The sequence below is a fragment of the Pogona vitticeps genome, chromosome 5 (genome assembly GCF_051106095.1).
Source record: "Pogona vitticeps strain Pit_001003342236 chromosome 5, PviZW2.1, whole genome shotgun sequence".
Lineage (NCBI taxonomy): Eukaryota > Metazoa > Chordata > Lepidosauria > Squamata > Agamidae > Pogona > Pogona vitticeps.
The window spans coordinates 43,626,219-43,648,896 of record NC_135787.1 but is presented as its reverse complement, the minus strand read 5'-3'; the positions used below and the strand labels follow the sequence as shown (position 1 = coordinate 43,648,896).

Here is a 22,678-nt window from a genome sequence, read left to right as displayed (position 1 = left end):
AACTGCAGAAGCCTGTGCTGCAGGGTCAGAAGACCAGCAGTTGTAAGATTGAATCCACGCAACGGAGTGAGCTCCTGTCGCTTTGTCCCAGCTCCTCGCCAACCTAGCAGTTCGAAAGCATGCAAATGCGAGTAGATAAATAGGGACCACCTCGGTGGGAAGGTAAAACGGCGTTCCCTACTCACGCTGGCCACGTGGCGATGGAAACTGTCTCTGGACAAGCGCTGGCTCTACAGCTTGAAAACGGGATGAGCACCGCCCCCTAGAGTCAGACACGACTGGACTAAACATGTCAAGAGGAACCTTTACCTTTACCATCAATGTGTTTTAGAGCATGCCATAAGTCTCACTTGCACTGTGCCTGGTTAATCTTTTGATGAGGAGAAATATATATGGTGGCAATATATGTTGTGTGTCACACATGTTCAAAAGATGCACCACTGTATTAAAATCCAATTGCAAGGGTTCATTCATGAGCATAGACTCACCCTGATGCTTACTGTCTTTCTACAAGCAAGCAAAGAACTTTCTCCCTGAGTGACTAGCCACCTGGGTGGGATTTTAAATGGAGTTTTGTACCTTTCTGCTTTGAGTGTGTTTTGGTGTTGCTTATGTTTTTAGTATGCTTTTCATTTGAGCTTTTTCTATTTGTATGTATGCTCACCGTTGTTAGCTTTAAATACCGTCTTTTAACGAAGGAGAAAGCGGGGTGAAAATATTTTGAATTAATTAATGAATTGCAGAGACAACTATTCAAATGCTGGTCTATGGCATCAGTGGCCCTCATGGGAGCTCTCCAATCAGTGCAAGTCACTGCACTGGAGGAATTAACTGGCTGAATAGCTCAGTTGGCTACCTGGCTGAGGAGCCAGAGTTCAGAGCTTAATTCCTCACTGTGCCTCTCAGGAGTAGAGTCAGCTGATGTAGCCTTGCTTAAGCTGCACAGTCCCAGAACGCTAGCAGAAGTGAACGGTACACAATTTCTGAGTAGTCTACTCCTAGAAAACACTGGAAATGGTTGCTGTAAATGAGAATTCCCTTGTCATGCAATAACAACAATAATAACAAAAATAACTATTATTATTATAATATTAATTTTCTATCAGAAGCACAATATATTTCTCCTGTCCATTTGCTACACTCAGAGAGGTTGTAAAAGTTACTTTTAGGAACATAGCTCCTAGGGTCTGGGATAATGACTTGAGGATACAGGGAGTTGTGCTTAATAAAGGTAATTTTCCCAAGTTCAGGCTTGCAGTAGTTTTTGGTAAAACATAGTTCAACATGCTATTAAGATGAGTTTATGAGCTTCAAGAAATTAGTTTTGTTCCTTGTTCTTTTTCTGCAGTACAGTGGTGCCACGACTAACGAACTTTGACATGTTTCATATGTCAAAATGCTCATAAGTTGAAGCACCATTTCCCATTGAAATACATGGGAACAGGATTAATCCATTTCAGCATTTCAAAAAAAAATACCAAAAAAAGAGTTCCCTGACCCCCTGCTTTAACCATTGGGGCAAAAGAGCTACAAAGAAGCAGCCTCTTTGCCACCAATGGTTTGAATTTCCCGCCTTTCCCCCCTGCCTTTTTCTGTACTTAGGTCGAAGCTCCACTCGCAAGTCGAAGCAAAGTTTTGCGAGCGGAGCTGTTTGTAAGCTGAAATGTTCATAGGTAGGGGCATTTGTAAGTTGAGGCACCACTGTACATGGCTGGCATGCATGAAGGTACCTCTGTATTGGTCTTCACCACAGTTGCATACATAGGTCAAAATCCTCTTGTATAATTATAATCATCTTGTATAATTAATTATTGTATAATTATTGCAGAGCTGGCTACAATAGCCAAAGCCCTCTTGTGTTGTTGTTGTTGTTTAGTCATTCAGTCGTGTCTGATTCTTCGTGATCCCATGGACCAGAGCATGCCAGGCCCTCCTGTCTTCCACTGCCTTCTGGAATTGGGTCAAATTCATGTTGGTAGCTTCGATGACAGTGTCCAACCTCTCGTCCTCTGTCATCCCCTTCTCTTGCCTTCACACTTTCGCAACATCAGGGTCTTTTCCTCTTGTGTAGTTATACCGTTTACCATGTGCTTAACAGTACACGTGGTATTCCTCATTCTGGCCTCCATGCAAGATGTATTTGCTGCTCCTTGCACTTATGAAAGACCAATTGTTGGCTTAACTGGAAGCTGAACATTGTGCAGAGTGTTCCACCCATGGAGATGTTACATTCTTCATATCCTAACAGAATGCTGCCTATTACGAGCCAGTCAATTGTCCACAAAAAGTCAAGTTGACAAAATTATGGCCAGTATCCTTTTGCATAGCTCTCCTTGCACAGAGGAAATGATGTCACTCAGCAGCAGCAGATTACAACTAATTAAAGAATTCCTTTTATGAGTTCAGGGTGCCTGTGACTGTGTCTTATTATGCATGAGTCAAATAATAATAATGTGCCATCAAATCAATTCTGACTTACGGTAACCCTTTTCAGAGTTTTCCAGGTAGAAAATACTCAGAAGTGGTTTACCATCCCCTTCTTTTGGAGGCTCTTTGGAACCACCATGCAGCTTGCCCAAAGCCACATAGGCTGGCTCTGCTCACAGGAAACACAGTGGGGTATCAAAGCACTGAGCTATCCTAGCCAGCCACAGACCCAGTGAAGTAGCTATATGTGGTCCAAATATAATAAAACCAAATGCAAAAATAGGCAATACCTTTATAGAAAATCATTATACAGTAAACACGTTTTTGTGGATTAAAACAACACTTCATCAGGTTTGTACCAATGTGAAACACTTAAAGCCCAAAATTTAAAGTCTAAAAGTACATGGCAAGATGGATTTTGCCAGGAGAGTTGCTCTTAGATGTTAAGTCCAGCAGTTCTTGGCAAGATGGATTTTGCCAGGCTTGTCTCTTGGTTGGAAGTTGGGAATCTGGTTGCTATTTTATGGTTACAGCTTAGTAGTGGTGACATAATTCATACTGCATAAGTGGAGTTCTTTAAGTGATATTGGTAAATAAAATTGTATGTTCCATAAAACAGCTATAGTTGTCCTAGTCTCCAAAATAATGTGGTGTTTGTTGCACACTGACATACAGAATTAATACACTGTAAATAGTTTTGGAACAGTTAGTTGTGCGTGCAGAAAGTTCTGAATCTATGAATCATATAGAAAGATGCAAACAATGGATCACTATGGAAAATAGCAAAACAACCAAACATATTGAGATTTTAAACTAAATAGTGGCCAGGTCAAATTGCATATTTTTGTCGATTCCTGCTGCTTCCACTGGAATTGGTGATCTCCCCTGCCTCCCCCATGCCATCTAGAAACCTCCACTGGAGGGCCAAAAACCCCTATGGAGCAGGGTATTGGGGCCACAGAGGGTTGTATAAGGAAAGAGATAGAAAGAAAATTGTGGTTCTATCAGGATTTAATGCAGATGTACACCATCAGATCTTGCCCAATATGTTTTTAAATTAGTGAATACATCATATCCTCTCTGATAGTGTGCAATCATAATTTTAATTAAAGTAATGGTTGCATGTTCTCTCCCAACCAAGACAACTGTTTCCTGATTAATCAGACAGAAGAACGGCTTCAAATTTGCAGTCAATTCAAGAAATTCAGGAATGTCAAATCTGTGATTCATATTTTGTAGTCTCTGGAACATAAAAACAACTGACAAGATTTATTTTCAGAAGATTCAGCAATATACTATTCATTTGAAGGAACTGCTTTTTAATTTGAGCCTGGAAACATATTTAGTATTTATTGCAGGACTATATGATGAGAGCCTATATATCTCAACAAAGTAGGGTGCTAGGTTCCTTGCATTTGATAAACACATCTATAAATATTATACTGCTGCATCCCTGTCTCCTCTTTCTTCTTGAGGTGGAAGCACACAAATAATCCTGTGTTCCCGTAAGAAAAACACATGTTAGATTTGTGGCACCATGGATAATATCCTGTGCCTCCCATTTTTGTTTGTTTTCCATTGTCTGAGAGATAGTTTGTGTTCTTAGCCCTCCTCTGTGACTCTCCTTCCTAAGGAAGTCACAACTTCATTAATACCACTACTATCATCATCATCTGTAAGTGATATGATTTACAGCATATTGACACATTACCATTTTTGAGCTTTTACATCCCAATCCTGAATATGCTTGCAAATAAACTGTTGAAATAATAGTGTGTCAGTTTGTAAGTAGGCCTTTATCCGGAACATATATCAAGCTATATTTCAAAGGGAACAAGCCACTTATAAGTCTTCATATGTTCTGCAGATTTCAAAACAATTTTTAAGTCAATACTAAAGAAATAGGTGGTCCATTATTGCTTTTATGCTTTAGTATGGACCATCTTAGAAGTATAATTCTATACTGAAGCTTGTGGCCCCTCAATTTGTCTCCAGTCATACCTGATCACTGGCCGTGCTGGTTGAGGATAACAGTACTTCCTTATTCCAAACTTATATGATTCCTTGATAACAATACTTGATTTTTATTATTTAGATATGGTGTAGCATCTATGAGATCCACATTGTGCTTGAAATGTTCACATGATTCTGAATCTTTATTTTCAGAATACAATAACAAAGTAGGGCATTTCTCTTACTTCTTTGGTTGTTTAAATTAATAAGGTGACAAGAGAAGATTATTAATGTCTTCAAATAAAGAGGTGGCTTTGGGTTCTTTTTTTGGTCAAATGCAATCCTCTATTTTATCATCTGATTGGTTTTGTAGTTTATTTATTAATAGGGTGGATAAAAATCAGTGATTTTTAAAAAAATCAAATTAATTTAAATCACAATTTAAATTTAAAAATGATTTTTTAAAATTTTAACTTGTTAGAAAAACAATTTTAAAAATTTAATAAACCCTGTTTATGTTATTTGAATGGTTCAGACCAGTTATGACATTTCTGCCACATTCCCCATATTTAAGTCAGTAGTTACTAAAGTTCAGCTGCAGATCTGTTTTTCAAATAAACTGGTTATTACATTAGCAGATATTTACAAATAGAAAGTTAGAATTTGCCAGTGTTCCATGTAGAAAGATTTTGCTTTTTCTTATTAGAGAACATCCATCATCTGTAATTACACTTGCAGTCTGAATGGGTATAGCTCAGGATGCATTTTTCTCTGCCCAAGAGAACTTCACCATGTGGACAGTGCTAAAAGAAAAATAATTCCAACATTTTCATTGGCTGAGCCTGAGGAGTTCTTTGGACCCTCGCCAATAATATGCAAAATGTCCACCACATGAGGTTCAGTGGGATTTTCCTGCAAAAACATTTTCTGAACTTGTGTTCAGAAGCATATTGCAAGACGAAGAACTATTTTGGAATAACTTGTAAGGAGGTGAGTAATTTTCTAGTAATTTTTATGTTAATTTCTGTCTTTTGTTGCTTGTCTGAAAGGACTTTTTTTTTTTTTTTGGCAAAGCAGGAATTCATCACGGGGATATATTTACATATTTAAATAATATACATCCTTTTATTTACATCTAACAGGATGGTTCTTTCCAGTTATAACGCTGTCAGATGGATTTTTCTCATTTTTAAATCTACAAATGTTCTTGTCATTAGAAAGTGCAAAAGCTAGAAAAACGTAAGCATCTGTATGATTGAAATAAATGAGATACAAGTTCACTGTGAACTATTTAAGCTCCAGTGATTTAAATGGAATTTGAATCTACTTAATTCCTTCTAGTTTACAAATGAGGTATATGAGCCAGAGCAAGTTCTATACATTTTCAATGCAGAGATAATGCATAAGCATTTTCTACTCACTTGAATAGAATATAGCCATGCTTAAAAATTCCTGGCCTGGGACCAAAGGCCACACAATCCTTGGTTGTCTGCATGCCAGACATATCTTTGCATTCACTTTTATTCCTGAATTTTCTTGAAGTAGGTACTACCATCAAAATGCCAGACTTGTCTTTTAGCTTGAGAGAGGCGTTAGGATTAAAACATGGGTGAGTGGCAGTCCACATTTCTCTGAAATTCCAACTCTTGAAGCCCCTGTTTAATTACAGCTTGCTGTTGTTAACTCTTATGGCAGCCTTCCTCAAATCGGTGCCTTCCAGATGTTTTGTGATGCCCTTTCCATCAATTCATGGCCAATGGTGAAAGAATGTGGGAGCTGAGGTTTAAAACATCTGGGGAGCAACCCATGTGGAAAAAGCTGACCATTGGTATGAGATGGACCGTGTCCTTTTCACGTACTTTCAGAAACTTATTATTTCAGCCAATTATATATGTGAAGAGAAATAGTCTCAGTCATGTACAAGGTTTCTGGAATGTAACATCTGTCCATCTCAGGTACTGATGTGGGTTCATCTTTTTTGGAAGGGAAATAAAAAAGAGGCAGAATTCTCAGGTGAAGCAATTTATCAGGACAAATGCATTTTGACAAAGGTCTTCTTCTTTGGTAGTTACAGAGGCAACATGGCAGACCTGAGTGGCAACATTTTTTAATTTTTTTAAAAAAAATTAAAAGTTTTATTTTAGGGGTTAGGGTTAGGGATGGGGACAGGGGACATGGGATTAAACAGGGGTTGTAAATCAACATGAACATTTTACAGTATTCATTCTTATCTATTACATTTCAAAGTTACATAAGTTTCCAGTATAACTAATTTATAATACATATTCTAATTCTAAATTGATCTTAGGCTTTCAATTATAAAATATTAATTTACATTCTATTTCTAAACCAATCATAAAATTTATGCCAAAAATCTTCATGAGTCGTCTTTCTTGTTGAGTCTAGCCATTCAGATAGTTTATCCATCTCTGCCGTATCCAGGATTTATAATGCACATTCCCCAGATGTCATACAAATGAATGAAAAGCAGAATAAAAATAATCCAACGATGGCTGAAATCTTGTTGCTTAGGATAGCAAGTCATGCTAGAGCAGGCCCACTGAATCAGTGGGAATTTGTTGACATAGGTCCTCAGTAAGTTCCATTGATTCAAATGGGCCTACTCTAGTGCAATTTACTATGCTAAAGTAGGTAGCAAATAGAATAAGCTCATTGGAGTCAATGAGACTTATGAAGCAGTTGACTCATCAACCCCTGTCTGATTCAGTAGACTTATTCCAGTATGACTGTGCTAACAGGATTTAAGCCAATAAATCTTAAAAGTTCAAGCCAACAAGGTCCTGTTTTTCATTGCCAGCCCTGGACTTCAAACTGAGGAGTCACTTCCAATCAAGAGCGTGTCCATTATTCTGACTTAAGGATAGAAGGAGTAAGGCTAAATTAAGTAAAATGTTGTGATCTTTCCATGACACTGAAAATCAGCTGATTGAAATTTTGCCTCACAATGATGTTCTGAATTCATGTATAGAAGAATGTAATATTGCTTTTAGTGTCACTAAAAGATGATGCCTAAAGAAAGAATTTTACAGTAACATATTTTTAAAAAGAGTCTTGGAACATCTAATGATAAAAATCTGCATTATGGCACGGTATTTGCTCCTACATGGGTTAAATGGCAGATGTTATTGTCTGTTGAATTATGCAGTATTTTAAAAGGTGGGTTGTACAATATAGAAACAGGAAGACTTTTATGCTAAGGTGTGTGCATGGCAAGAATAGATATCAGAGTCTCAGTTTAAAAGATCTATTTAATGTTTAAATTGCTGTCACAAAAATAAAAATTGGTTCTACAGTGGGGTCTCTACTTAAGAACTTAATCCGTATTGGAAGGTGGTTCTCAAGTTGAAAAGTTCTTATGTTGAATCTGCATTTCCCATAGGAACGCATTGAAAACCATTTAATCCGTATCTGCTCTTTTCCGTCCATAGAAACTACAGTGGAACCTCTACTTAAGAACTTAATCCATTTTGGAATGGTGTTCTTAAGTTGAAATGTTCTTAAGTTGAAGCAAAATTTCCCATAGGAATAGACTGAAAACCAATTAATCCGTTCTGGCTGTTTTTTTTGTTATGTAGAGGTGTGTTCGTACATTGAAGCATTAGTTCCCATAAGAACTAATGCAAAGCTGGTTACTACGTACTCTACCACTAGGGGGAGAATTTTTTTTAACCTAAGATGACCTAAGGTTAAAAAAAGAGCAGGAAAGGTTTTTTTCCCCTGTTCTTATCTTGGATTTCTGTTCTCAAGTAGAAGCAAAATTTAGCAAATGGAGCTGTTCTTACAGTAAGTTGGGTTGTTCTTAAGTAGAGACGTTCTTAAGTAGAGACCCCACTGTACCTGAATTAAAAACATGGAGTAAATATAATGAATTACATTTACAAGGGAAAAGGGATCAAAAACTATTACATGAAGTGGGAGGTTCCACAGTTGGGCGATACTTTCTTAGAATTAACCAAAATGGCACAAAGGTGTGCAGATTTCTCCAGAGGTCTTCACTAGACTAGGTGGTACAAAAAATAGGGTATGGATTAAAAGAATAAAAAATGTCAAAAAAAACCAATGTCAGATGTCTTCGCTATGAATCCTGCAGTTTCACTCAGTCTTGGAATGGAGGACTGAACAACTATGCAAGTCTCTGATCACACCTACCAATGCACAATATAACAAAGATCAATGGGTGATCTTTACTTCTGATCACATAAAGCCTGGCTGCACTTCAAAGTCTGATCTCATGCCTTTGAGGTTCTTGAGTTAGTATACAGCAGAAATACAGTAAAACAAGCAAACTAGAATTAAATTGTAGGTGGTGCATTTGGTGTTTTTTTTTAAAAAGTATAGTGAAGCCAAATTGGGACAGTTACCTGGTGGCTGGATGGAACCCTGGGTAATTTTCCTGGGTGTGTGTGTGTGTGTGTGGGGGGGTAAACATTCAGAGATGCTTTAATGTAATATAACAAATACCTTCAGGTTTTCTTGCCCTAGTTACAAAAAAGTCTCAAAAAATGAGCCAATGGGTTTTGCACAATAAATATGCTAATTTAGTTTTTGGTTTTGGGTAGTTTTTCAGAAAAATGCAGAAAAACCTGTAATTCTGAGAATTCTCATGGAAAAGCCTTAGAAATGTTTAATTTTTGCTTGTAAGAAGAAAGTAAATAAAGATTCACATCTCTTTTTAAATATGAGCTCATGGACAGGATTATTTTTGTTATTTTATCCTTAAAATGTATTCTCAAAGGCTTTCACAGCTGGGATCTGATGGTTGTCGTAGGTTTTTTGGGCTGTTTGGCCGTGTTCTGAAGGTTTTTCTTTCTAACATTGCTATCTCACACACTACACCACATTCATAAACTATTTCTATCCACACACTACACCAGAACACAGACAGAGTTCTAACTCCTGTCCTCTGAAGATGCCAGCCACTGAGACTGGCAAAACATTAGGAAGAAAAACCTTAGAATACGGCCAAACAGCCTGAAAAACTTACAACAACCAAATTATCCTGAAAAGTTCAAAATAATGGAATTTAGTTCAAAAGACTAGAGTTAGAAAGGATCTATGTTTTAAAGCTGGACAAATGCTCTCACCTCTGTGGCTACAAAACCAAATCAGTAGTGGTTTAGGAATGACTATGTTGAGTCAGAGAGACTGTATCGAATCAGAACAAATGATGGATGAGTTTTTCCTCAGCTTTTCCCATAATAATCAACTCAGTTTTTCTTGACTTTATCTTTCATGGGCAATAACTTGGAGAAAACTTGGGATCTACTTCTAGGAAGCAGTCCTGATTCAGTGGGAGGATTATAGGAAACCTCAGTTACCATCTCTGACATTTCAGGGGAAAACATTTACGTAAGACCCTGGAGATCTTTTGCCAGCATCAAATTACAGTAAAGAGTGCTAGGTTTACCATCAATCCTTCAAAAAGAAACCTTGAGTTTATGAATGTGGCATATTTAAAAAACATTCCTACAACATGATAGGAATATTTTTTAAAATCAGAAACTAGATGCTTAAAAATACTTGTCCAACCTTCTCCAAACTTATCACATAGCAAGCCCATACAATCTACAATCACTCTGTCAAATATGAACATGTTTCAAGCACCTATTCAAAAGTTATAACTTTTTTGTTTGGATGGCCCCTTGTATCAGAAATGGCTTAATGGAATGTTGCTTTGACTGGTCACACAGTACCAGTGGTACACTCTTGGTATAAAGCCGCTTCCTGTCTTTTTATTGTTTTGTACTAGTGTACCCATCTTCTAAGTGTCCCAGAATTTTTAGGAGGAATGACTGTGTTTTTTTCTTAGAGAAGGAGTGGGTGACAGTAAAGGGAATTAATGGTTCCATAACTGTATTTGTAACTTGGCATGATACAGGTGTAATGGTAGACATTTTAAGGATCATAACTTTAACTCAACTCATTTTTCTTAATTATACCAAGCTTCAGGGATGGGGACTTGAGTTGTGTGACTTGCTATCAAGTTGGATGTAAGTTACACCAGTGACCTGACTAGTTTTTTTAAAAAAATGATTTGGAACCCTCCCACCCTCCCTATCCTCTGTGGGGGGGGGGAAGCTTATTTTTAACAGTGGCTCAGACTTGGGGCTTGGCACTTGGGACTCATACTTGGGATTTGGACCCAGAGACTCGCCAACATCCCTGCTAAGCTTACAATTTCACATTAAAAGTGTAAGAATTAATGCCAGTGCACATGAGGTCCTAATAAAAACACTGTAATTGGCCAGTTATCATATTGGTTCGTTGGGATGGAAATACACATTTTCCTCCTCAGTAAGAGTGTTACTGTCTGAAACTTTTGCAGACAGTTTTGAATTACTGAAAGGAGAAAGTAAATCTTCATATTGTCAGTGCACATAGAGCTTCATTAGCTAAGGTCTCTGTTAATAGATACTCACTGAAAATATTGCAGTAGCTGCTTTGTTTCTGTTGCTATAAGACAGCCCAAAGGAAGCGTGAAATTCTTATCAATGTGGCCATATAAATACTAATTCAGATGCACTTACATTTATATAAGGGTGACGGAGTGCTCTTTGTGCAGAGCATCATAATGTAAGGAACAATCAAGATCAGTTATTCACTGCTTTGTATCACCAGCTGAGTGGCCTTGACAATAATGCAGTTTGAGATTTATTGTTCTTTTTTTAAAGCGCTAATATTAGCCCAAGATGCAATCATAATTATTTCAGATACTAATTGCATGCTTTCTTTTTTGGCAACTGAAAGTTGTCTTTGCAACAGGCTTTATATAGGTTTGGATAACGCCTCTTAATAAATGGTTAGTGGGCAAGTGGTCTTTACACATTCTTCTAGTACAGTAGGTTAGGAGGTTCACCACCCTTTTGAGTCCTCTCAGATATAGGGAGGAATGTTGATACCAGCTTGGGAGCAGCTGAGTGGCAAAAGAGTTGGGTTGGAAAGAAAGAGTTGGTTAGCTGTACAGATGGAAAAGTTCCATTTTGGACTGCAGCTCATCAAATATCAAAGCCAGCAGGGTTGGTTGTGATGTCTGGGAACTTGTAGTTGAATAAAGCTGGGGTTTCTGGGAGTTGCAGTCTAAGAACACCTGGGTTAAGCAAGGTTGCGAGCCACTGTTTTAGCAGATTATTTAGAAAGCACACTACTGCCTTGAGAGACACAAATCTTCCTATTTCAATGTCTGTATTGTTCATTTTTAAAAGCACAAGTTTGTTCTGTCCTGTTTCTGTCTCAGTTCAGCATTAAAAAAACCCACCTTTATTGAATGAACATGAAAGCAACAACAACGCATGCTGTCAGTGAATACCCAGATAGCATCTGTGGTCCAGTCACCATATTTCCATCTTAGGTGGATTGCACAGCTGCATTCCTACCTTGACAGTATGTTCCTATCTATGTTGGTCCATGCACTGGTAGTCACAAGGATTAACTACTGTAATGTGCTTTAGGCAGGGATTCCATAAAACTGATACAGAAACTATTACATCAAGAACATGGTGGTCAGATTAGTTTTGGGAGCTACTAAATACCAACACCTCTCTCTAATTCTGGCTGCCTTACACCGGTTACCCATCTGTTTCCATATCACGTTCAAGGTATTGTTTTTGATCTATAAAGCCCTAAATGGTGTGGAACTTTGGTACATGACAGTACACCTACTTCTGAGAACAATAGCCCATCCTATTTGTTCATCCCATACTGGGAGGCTGAGGGTGGTTACCCTAAGGGAGGTGCAGAAGGAGAAAACAATGAACCACACCTTCTCAGCAGTAACTTTGCCACTCTGGAATGAATTGGCACCGAAGGTTCATCTAGCTCCCCTCCTGGAAACTTTTAAGAAATCCTTTAAAAGTTTTGTTTTTTGAAAGGCTTTTAAAAATGAGTAACCGTTTAAATGCTCCATGTTGAGTTTTAACATCTGCAACCATCTGATTAGCTTTAGTTTTAGTATATATGGTATACTGTATGTTGTGTTCTTTTTCCTTTGTATGTGCTCTTCTATTTTAATGTATTTTTACTGGACACTGCCCAGACTGACCACTTGGCTAGATGGATAGTTTAGAAGTGCAATAAATACACAAACAAGTAAAAGTCACAAAACATTAGTATAGATCTTTCACTAGGAATGTATAATCATATATAGCTCATTTACCACATTGTAATCTGCATCAGATTAAAATATCATACCAAAGATTGACATGGGAGGCAGGTGGAAAAAATCTTATTATTCTTATTATCATAAAGAATATGAAACCATTGGAAACCATTGAAAACTTTTTATACAGTTGCCTCTAATATACACATTTTTGTAAACAGTATCCACAATGTACAGATTTCTCCATGTAGAAGTCCCTAATACATGCATCTTAGGCAGTTTTCCATAGCATAGGTATTTTGTGTGCTCTGCCTTTCTTATACACTGGTGATAAGACATTTTTTGCTAATCCCACTTGAAATAGCAGGCCAGTATAAGAGACACCTTGAATATTACCCAGAATCTGTCAGTCTGGAACAATCATCCCATTTTGTCTAACTGTAGGGCCAACCCTAGGGAAATGCACTGCACAATTCAAAATAGTTTGAAAACAGAAGGATAATTTTGTCTGCTAGTTCTGAAAGTATGCATTAAGATAGTTCCTGTTGAAATGCAAACTAAGTAAAATTTGCCCAATTTCTGCTATTGTCACTAACACAGAAACTGATGTGCATAGATTTGTATCTTAAATTGTCAGATTTTCAGTACTCCTGGCACTGGCATGACTGGCAGGCAATATTTGCAAGGTAACATCAATTATAGATGTTTCCAATTGCTACTATATGAAATGCAGTAACACTAAACACTAAAATACCTCCTTTCTAGTCTACTTCCAAATTTTTGCTTCCTGATTATATTTTTTGATGAATAGGTATCTTCTCAGCATATCATGGTTGCTTTAAAAAATGTTCCTTTCTTGTCTTGCTAATACAGTTTAAATGATGTGCTTAATCCATACTAAGTGTGCATTCCCTTGCATTAAGGTTAATAGAATTCTAGCCTTATTTCTTAACATATATTCAAGCGTATTAGTTTTTTTCTCCATATAAAACACCTAGAGTCATAGCTTAAGGATCAACTCATGGTGCCTAAAATATGAACATAACTGTGTGAAAACTGTGTCATAATGTGTGTGCATTTTTTAAAATTAACTCAAAAGTCCGCACATTTCATTTCTTGCTATTCTTACACTTAGACATTCTATATGTTTAAGTTGATTGATTATGCAAAAGTAGAGATCCTGAGTATGTGGCATAAACTTCCTTGGATCCGTGTGGCAAAATGTTGACTTGAGTCAACTGAGTATGTGGCATAAACTTCCTTGGATCCGTGTGGCAAAATGTTGACTTTAAAATGAGTAAATAAAAGTTGTGTTTTTTTTCATAGCATATAAGGCTAGAAGCTTATGAATTCTACTCCTTCCTTTCACCTTTGTTGTGGATGAAAGAAGAGAAGGAAAGTAAAGGGCCAGCAGCATGAAATACCTGGAAACAAATGTGTGGAATGTTCCTTTTTAAAAGTAAATTATTACAGTTATCATTCCAGGGTCCAGTCATATTTAGTTACTGTTATAATTTTGAAGTAGTTCTAAAAAATAAATAACAGTTACAGTATTTCCAGCTATTTAAAAACAGCTGAACGCTACAGGTTTCAGACCATTATATAAGCAAGATTGGCCGTAATGTTACGGCAATATGAAATGGCTGTCTCAGGAAACAGATTTTGGATGTCATTAAATGATGTGTTAATTATTTAATTTGTCATTTTGGTAATTTTAATGTCAAGGAAGGCATTTATCAGAATGTTTGGTGTCACGTGCCAAAATACTTGGCCTCAGACAGCAAAATGTTTTGGGTTGGCCAAAGCATACTCTGAGCTCTTGTCTTGTTAGTACCTCAATGTTAACAAGACTGGAGCACAAAGAAACTGTACCATCTAGCACTTGATCCACATGATGTTCTTCCTCCATCATTTCTTGAGGCCACAGACTCATAACTATAGAAGAAAGCAAGAAAATTACATCCTATCATGAAAAGAAGTTCGTTGTCTTTTCTTAAGTTGGAATTGTAATGCAATGTTCCTTTTTTGTTTTCTTTATTATTGAAAAAGAAAATTAATTATAAATAACATACTACTGGAAGTAATTATTTCCAAACTCTGTGGCAGATTCTAAGAATTTGTCTGTTTTTTCCTGCTCAGTCCTGGCCATCAGGAGGCATGCAGATGGACACTGGCCAACATTTTAAACCACCACCACCTCACTTCTCAGCAGACAATCCCAAGGTTTCTCAGAGGCTAAGAGCTGTGGGTTACTCAGTTCCCACAAAACAGTGGTGGCAGTGGTCATTTGAGTGTGGAGCTCTTAGAAAGAGGAAAACCATGGTAAAAAGTGACATGGGCTATTGTGTTAGTAGCACCACTCTTATGGATATAAAGAAAATTTGCCACTGTCTCAGTTTCAATCAAGATAGGATGTCTCCCGTTGAAGTATTAAAGTACATTTCAACCAGTATCTATATTAGAAAATACATATAATAAAAATTTTTACAGAAGCACACTTTAGTCAAGGAGGATCTGTGTACACATTATGAAAAAATGTAAATAAATAGATACCTTGGGTAGGAGTTATAAATACATATACATTTTCATTAGGGGAAATATATTAAAATACACACTGGCTGAAATCCAGTAGTAAATTGCAGCTTGAGTAGGCCCATCGAATCAATTATGCAGGAGATGACTCACTAAATCCCCACTCCAGTCATTTCTTATTACTGGATTTCAGCCATCTCTATGTATCATCACCACTCCCACTCCCACCCCAAGTAAAGTCTGATAACCTGCTATGAAACAAGAAGGGGAAGAAATTGAAGATGGGATTCACAGAAGTGCAAGGAAATGAGAAAGGCAGATTTTCCAACCCTATAATAAATTGATGCCAAGAAGAGATCCATCAAGTTCATTGTTAATAATGCCATTCCTAATAGAAATCTTCAGGAGTTTCCTGCTAACTTCTGAAAAGCTCACTTCTTTTAAAATTGGAAATTGATTTAACCAATCCAATCTACGTTCTGACACCTTCAAAGAATTCCAAATGCTTGGTAGTACAGAATTCTCATTTGGAGACACCATTTTGATTATCCTTCTTTATGGCTGCAGGACCAGTGTGATTTTTCTGGCAAAGAGTATGAATTCTGCACATTACTCAGACTGCAAAAAGTTCAAAACCAAAAATAAAATAAAAATAAAAATGTGTGTATACAGTAAATGGACTATCTACCATGCATTAACAAATCCAAATTCAACTCTTTTTATTTGGCAGATTAACTTCATTTGTTATGGTTCATATGTCATTTTTATTCAGAGAAAGGGGGTCTGGAATGAAGCAGTTTTCACAAGTGGGAGCCCTGAGTCTCCCCAGGCCATCTGTGGCTCACTGGCCTGACCTCCCTCCCTCCCTGTTTGTTCATGTTTATTGATTGTTATTCTGGAGGTGAAGGGGTTTTGGTGGAGTAATGAGTGCATGGTGATTGTAAAATGGCATCTTATTCCTTTTTAATTCATTCTGGCACAACTTTGTAGGAGGTTGGGATATTGGTGTGGATCCTGTTAGGAGTGGCAGGCAGGAACCTGTTGCCACTGAGTATTAAGGCATCCCTTTAAGGGAAGCTGGGGATGGGGTGTGATCTGGCTTAGTTTGTGGGCTGAGAGCCCAGCTCTATGCCCAGGTGGCAAGGAGCCATAGAGTCATGTATGCCCATATGGCCTTCCAAGGGACTGTCATCCCTGGCTAGGGTTACCAGATACATGGGTACCAAAAGGAGAACATAGAAAGACAAAAAAGAGGACAGAGGAGGACATATTGAGGGTTTCATTTGAATCGTTCCGGATTAAACCCGCAATCAATAAAATTTTATTACAAAGCTGCCAATAAATGTCTCTTAGTGAACCAACCAAGAAACAGTCATGTTAAAAAATAAAACTAAATTCAATGGAGGCTTTTTTCCCCCCAAAATACCAAAAAACATTATTTAAACAGCCAATTGTACAATTATTACCTTATAATCTTTTATTAATTACATGACATATCCCAGCGCCTGCTGTTGTTGCTCCTTAACTGAGGTGAGCTCTGTGGGAAGGTTCCCCTTTCTTTCCCGTATCCTTTTGCTGAGGCAGCTGCTGCCACTTCTTCTCCCTCTCGCTCTTTCTCTGGCAGGCACCTGGCGCGGAGCCCTGCTCTTGCTCTGCCTCCCCTTCCCTGCAGCTTCACTTCTTCTCCGCAAGCCTTCCTCAGTTTTTTCTAGCCACTGCTCCCATCTCTTCTTTCTCAACTCCTGCTGCTCACTTGAAGACCTCTGGACAAAACCACTAACTTTTTTTTCCCTTAAAAAAAAGATCCTGCCCTTCTCTGGCCATCACTCTCTCTGTGTCTTTCCTTGCTAATCTTTACGCACAGCTTGCTCAAAATGAAGCAGGAAGTCACCTCCAGAAGCAAAGACTCCACGTGGGCGTAGCTGATTTACAGCCCGAAGTGGTGTCTTAGATTGTGGCTCCATCAGAGACTGCTTTCAACCTTCCACCTCCCATCCAAAATTATAACATAAAATATTACAAAAGCTGGACATTTTAAAGGTTTTTAGCTTTGCCTGCCGGATGGAGGACATTAGGCTAAAAAGGAGGACATGTCCTCAATTGCCGGACGTCTGGCAACCCTATCCCTGACAGTAACCCTCAGTGAGCTGCTGATGCGTGGTGGAAGGCATTAGGGCTCTTGATGCACTGGATCCATTCTCAATGCTGAGCCAGAAAAACTGCTGCTATAACCAATAAAGTGGGTTAGTGTGTTTATTGTTATTGTACGTGTTTTATGAGGCCTGGGTTTGCTCAGTCCTATGCCAAAAATATAACTAATACTACAGACCGATTGAAATTCTGTTATTTAGCAATGTTAGTCAATACTAGAATAGGCCCATTAAATCCATGGAACTTAAAGAGGAATTGATTCACCAAATCCCCATTGATTTAATGGCCTACTCTAGTTGTACTTATTATATTAAGCATCAGGATTTTAGCCACTGTGTTGTAATATATAGTTGGTAATCATGTACTCAACAGTGGTTTGCAGAGAACTGCCTTTCTGTACAAGAAATCTAAAGAGATCAATCCTTATTCTTCCTTTCTTTCTTTACTAATGCATCTGCTGATTTTGTGTTACAGTGGGTGCACATCCAGTTTTAAAAGCCGCTGATATTCGAGTTGCTGGAGCTGTTGTAGCTGCATCAATACGAGAAAGGAAGAGGAAAGAACGTGAGGCTAACATATCACCTTTTTCAGCAGACAGTGACTAATACTGGGTGAACAAATGGCATCATCTGATTAATTATAACGATACCAGATTGGAACCTTAGTTCTAACTTCAGTTTCCTGTGATAAAAATTCCTACTATGCAGTGGAAACTGTTTCATTTTTACAGAGGCTGATTTGGACAGAAGATAACAGAAACACAACTCCTGAATCTGTGCTGTACACATCATTCCTGTATGGTTAGAAATAATGTCAGGAAGATTTAGTAACCCATCTCATAAAAAACTCCACTGCTTATTTCTTTGGATTACTGTTGCAGTAAATACTGTTATTTTGGTTTTGTCCTACTGCCTGGCAGCATATACCATCAAATAAATGTGTTGGACTATAAAATTTTATAGTCCATCAGTGCTTTTTGATCTCAAAATTCTTGTATGCATTTTTGATTATCAACTCCTGCCCTACTTCTCTATTTTATTCTCTAACAATATATTCCTTTACTGTACAGTTCTATACATTTCTACTCAGATGTAAGCCCCAGAAGCTTCAGTGTGTAGAGAACTGCAACCTATATATCTTTCACATATCCCAAAACCACCACAGTATAAGGTCAGTGAAGAGAAATCTTTACCTTTGCGTAATCAGTTTTCTATAAATAATTTGGCTCTTGAGCCTCATCAAAGAGCAAGAAATATTGGATATGCTCCCTGAATGTCCACTGTAGTTTTTTTGAGCCAACTACCTGATGGAAGTCATCACTTATATGTAAATGAACTGTCAGTGGTTTGCCATTGTTGGCAATCAGTGGACTGTGAAGGGTATGTCTTAATAAGAACCAAAGCTCTCCAAAGACTTTGATTTACTGGAAATAAAATAGAAAAGTCCTCTGGGATTACGAAGGACACTTGTTTCAGATAAAATGTCTAGACAGTAGCAATATATCTGGGGCTTTTATTATAGCAAAACTGCAAATTAGAATGGAGTGCAGAGAAAGTTCCTATGACCCAGCTGAGTTCAAAAACGCAGCTTCTTTTTTCAACACCTAAATTCATATTAAGTTCATAAGCAATGTTCTCTCATACAAAATAACAGAAAGAATTCAATTCAAGGTCTCAAAGTGATGGTTCTTTGAATTTTTCTGAGTTTTTCCAAATGCTGCACCATTGTGATCAGTATTTCCTTGTTCAACAATGAATTATTATTTTGTAATGGATGAATTGTAGTTTAGTTATGTAATAAAAATTCTTCTACTTTCATTTTTTCAATGTTGAAATTATCACAATATAAAGAATGATTTGACAGATGGCAAATGATTTTAAAGGAAATTTCAGCTAAATTATGCATCATTCAACATTCTGACATTCAAAGAACTTTGAAAAATTGCCACTGATGTAATTTGTTACATCTCCCAACAAGAGGAAAAAAGAGACATGTTGAATGAAGCTCTATTGACTTAGAAATGCACCTTTCTAAACTAAGTTGTTGGAAAAGAGAACCTGTTTAGGGTTAAATTACTGAGCAGTTTAAATAATCTCATTAAGATTAGGTTGTTACAAAAAGTGGATCTGACTCGCTCATTTTAAAAAAATCATAAAGATCTGGATCTTTATAAGGGCATTAGAAATCAAGGTGTCACCATTGGTCAGGATTCTCCTTCTCATTGTGCAGCAATTATTCTGAATTCTATCCAAAACAAAATTTGGCAATACATTTTGAATACTGATTGATAGATGGAGTCAGATTTCCAGAAGGTATCCATGACAATTCCAGACACTACGATCAATTTTGCAATAATCTAAAAAGAAAACTCAAGTGTTAATGTAGGACTATGATATGATAGGTTTGTGTCAAGACCTGAAGATCTTTAAACAGTTTGTTATGTCTAGAATGGATTACATTTGCTACTCTCTAGTGCCTTCAATCTATATCAAGGACATGTCTAACCTTAAGGCTGTCAGGTGAGCAGCACCCCGTTACCTGAGATTTCAAGACCCAAATTAGAGATCCCCAGGAGAGACTTGTGATGTCACAGAGGCAAGACGGGCAAGAGTTTTGGGCCAGAACAGTTCTGATGATAGTTGATTGTGGAAATGGGCACAGAAGGAATCTGTTTGAATATTGCTAACACCTGGCTCACTAGGTAATGTAACAGTTCAGGGAAATGATTTCCTCTTAAGGGTTTTTTTTTTTTTTTGGCAGCCAAACAATTAATGTTCACAGTAGCTACAGTGGTTGTTGCCATTCCTGCTTGGGTTTGCACAACTTGACTTTTTTTTTTCAAAGCTCTAAACTGCTGGTGGTGCAAAAGAAGTCCCATGAGTCTCAGTAGATGAAGCCCAGTCCCTGCAATCTGCACCATCTGCCAGATCCCTTCCACTCAGTCCTGGCTTAGAGTGTGTCCAAGTTGTGCAGACGCGACATGCAAAAAAAAAGCACTTTTGCCCTGAGACAATGAACCCTGGTGCCAACTGGCAGTGGGCAGATAAGGGTTGCCCTGGCTTTAAAATCAACTCACAAAGAAAACTCAAATGTTTTCCCACCCTGAGCACAGTGAGTTTTCAGCCAGCATCCTGTGGTGCTGCCATTTTGCATACAGACCCTGAAACATGAATATATGAAGGTATCAAATATTGAATTAGAGACCATTGGCTATGCCAGGAGCAAATTTAATTTTCAGTGACTGGGGCCATGGTCCTCTGTTATCTGGGGTCTTTATGAACTGATATGTGGATAACTGATTCTCTGACGTTCCACATGCAAAATGCATGTCTTGTCATGGAGTTATATATCTTCATATTTCTACCAATCAGGTTGTACTTGTGATGAACAGAGTTGTTTTAAGTCATGACAAGTGAAAATTTCTATGTAGTTGATGACGGATTTCTGAGAGAGAGAGAATGCTTTGGAAACAAACTGAAAATAGTGTGGGGGAGTGAGTTATCTCCCATCCTGATCTGTATTCAACAATTCATCATGCAGATTGAGACCCCCTGCTCCCAACTGTTTTGGAAATGGCTTGAACCAATTTGTTCTTGGGTCGCGCAGGCATTTGTGCTTTTCTTGATCAGTGGTTTATTTTTGTTTTTACTACAAACGGGGAAAACAAAAGGCTATGGTCTCTGTTGGAGTCACACTACAGAGCGGCTTGATCTGAACTGAAAAATAGTTAGTTCTTCTATGTATCAGACTACAAGATCAACTGGCATTTCTTTGTAGTGGATGACCAAGGAGAAAATAGGAAAAGTAGAGGAAGGAGGGGAAAAGCTGTTGTGACCTATCCAAAGCCCAAAGAAGAAAGAACACATTTATTCACCACCATATTAATAATAAATGGCTGATAGTAATTTTGACTAGGGATGTTATTCCTCTGTGCTTTACTGTTTCATAGCTAGAGTTGTCTTTCTGACAAACACTTTGTCTTGTCTTCATTTTTCCCATGGTTTTCAGATTTTACCATTCTATTCACAGGGTCAGTTCACAGGTTCTCTTTGTAACAATAGTATTAACCTTTCTGCTGAATACCTGCTGTTTCCACAAGGTACTTCAATTTTCAATCATTTTTTTTCTCTGTGTGATTTTTTTAAACTAGGAGTTTGTAGGCTTTAACAGCCAAAATCTTGTTTTTAGTGTTGTAAATCATACTACAGACAACTCATTGAATCAGCGGGGATTTGGTGAATATCCTCCATAAGTTCCATCGGGCCTATTCTAGTTTTGACTTTATTTATTTATTTATTTATTTGTTTGTTTGTTTGTTTGTTTGTTTGTTTGTTTGTTTGATTGATTGATTGATTGATTGATTGATTGATTGATTGATTGATTGATTGATTGATTGATTGATTGATACCCCACCTATCTGGACTACCAGACCACTCTGGTAGTCACAGTTAGAGTAGGCCCATTTTAATCAATGGAACATGGAGGAGTTGACTTATTTTTGAATTTTGAATTACAATGTGTCTAGTAACAGTGATATTGCATATGCATCTTTTCAGAATTATGTCCCAATTAATTTTAATGGTACTTACTCCCAAGAAAAATGAGGATGTACTACAGCTGTAATCATGGGAGGGTGGTTACAGTACTTTCTTTTCATGTAGAATGCATGTGCTTCTGCCACAAATAATTCTTTCTGAAAGCTATAACATTAAGAAAGAATCTATTCATCATTTGTAAACTGTGTGATTTTAGCTATGCACAACAGAAGCGTCTAAAAAACTGTGCTCGCCTATGGGTATGCAGGCCATTGTATTTATTACAAAACATTTTCAAAGCCAAAATAATGGCACTCACCTTCTCTCTCTCTCTCTCTCTCTCTCTCTCTCTCTCTCTCTCTCTCTCTCTCTCACACACACACACACACACACACACACACACACAAAGTCAGCAAAATGTTTTATTAAAAACATTGTGTCATCATACTTGGAAATCAATGCAAACAACTCTTTTTCGGTATGATTTAATTTTTAAAATAGTAAGAACAGAACACATCCTAATGCCATTTAAAAACAACAAAAATAGTTAGAAAATTCTGAAAAAAAAAATAGATATTGAACTAACAGTTTCATCACTTTGTAACAGAAAGAGGAAGTAATTAGCCATAAGACTTTCTGACCAAAGAATAGTACAAATGTAATCCCAATCATTAACATTGCAGTTTTTAAAGCACCCATTTAAGAAACAAGGATATTGCTGCTTTCCCCTTATGGCAAGCTATAGGTTACCTGCAATCAAACAATGGTGTTACTTTTGCAATTTAAAGCATTTGAATAGAGGTACAGGCAGAAGAATATGGGCTGAGTAAGCCTGTACTCTAACTGCATCTCTGGTGAGAGAGAAGCTTTTGCTATTTTGGTCATTAGGAGACCTGAGGGAGGAGTTGGTAGGCAGGTCACATGAAGCCCATGTGCCTCACTTTGTCTACCTCTGTGTTATGGA

At 37.5% G+C, this 22,678-nt stretch overlaps 1 protein-coding gene across 1 annotated transcript in view; it reads left to right on the top strand.

Annotated features, from left to right (window-relative positions):
- The window catches only part of IQCM (IQ motif containing M), a 124,425-nt gene extending 102,404 nt beyond the window's left edge, over positions 1–22,021 (top strand). Inside the window, exon 11 of the mRNA XM_078394764.1 lies at positions 17,654–22,021. Coding sequence (XP_078250890.1) covers positions 17,654–17,784 — 131 coding nt within the window. The 3' untranslated portion in view covers positions 17,785–22,021. The remainder of the gene's footprint in view (positions 1–17,653) is intronic.
- The last annotated feature ends 657 nt before the right edge of the window (positions 22,022–22,678 follow it).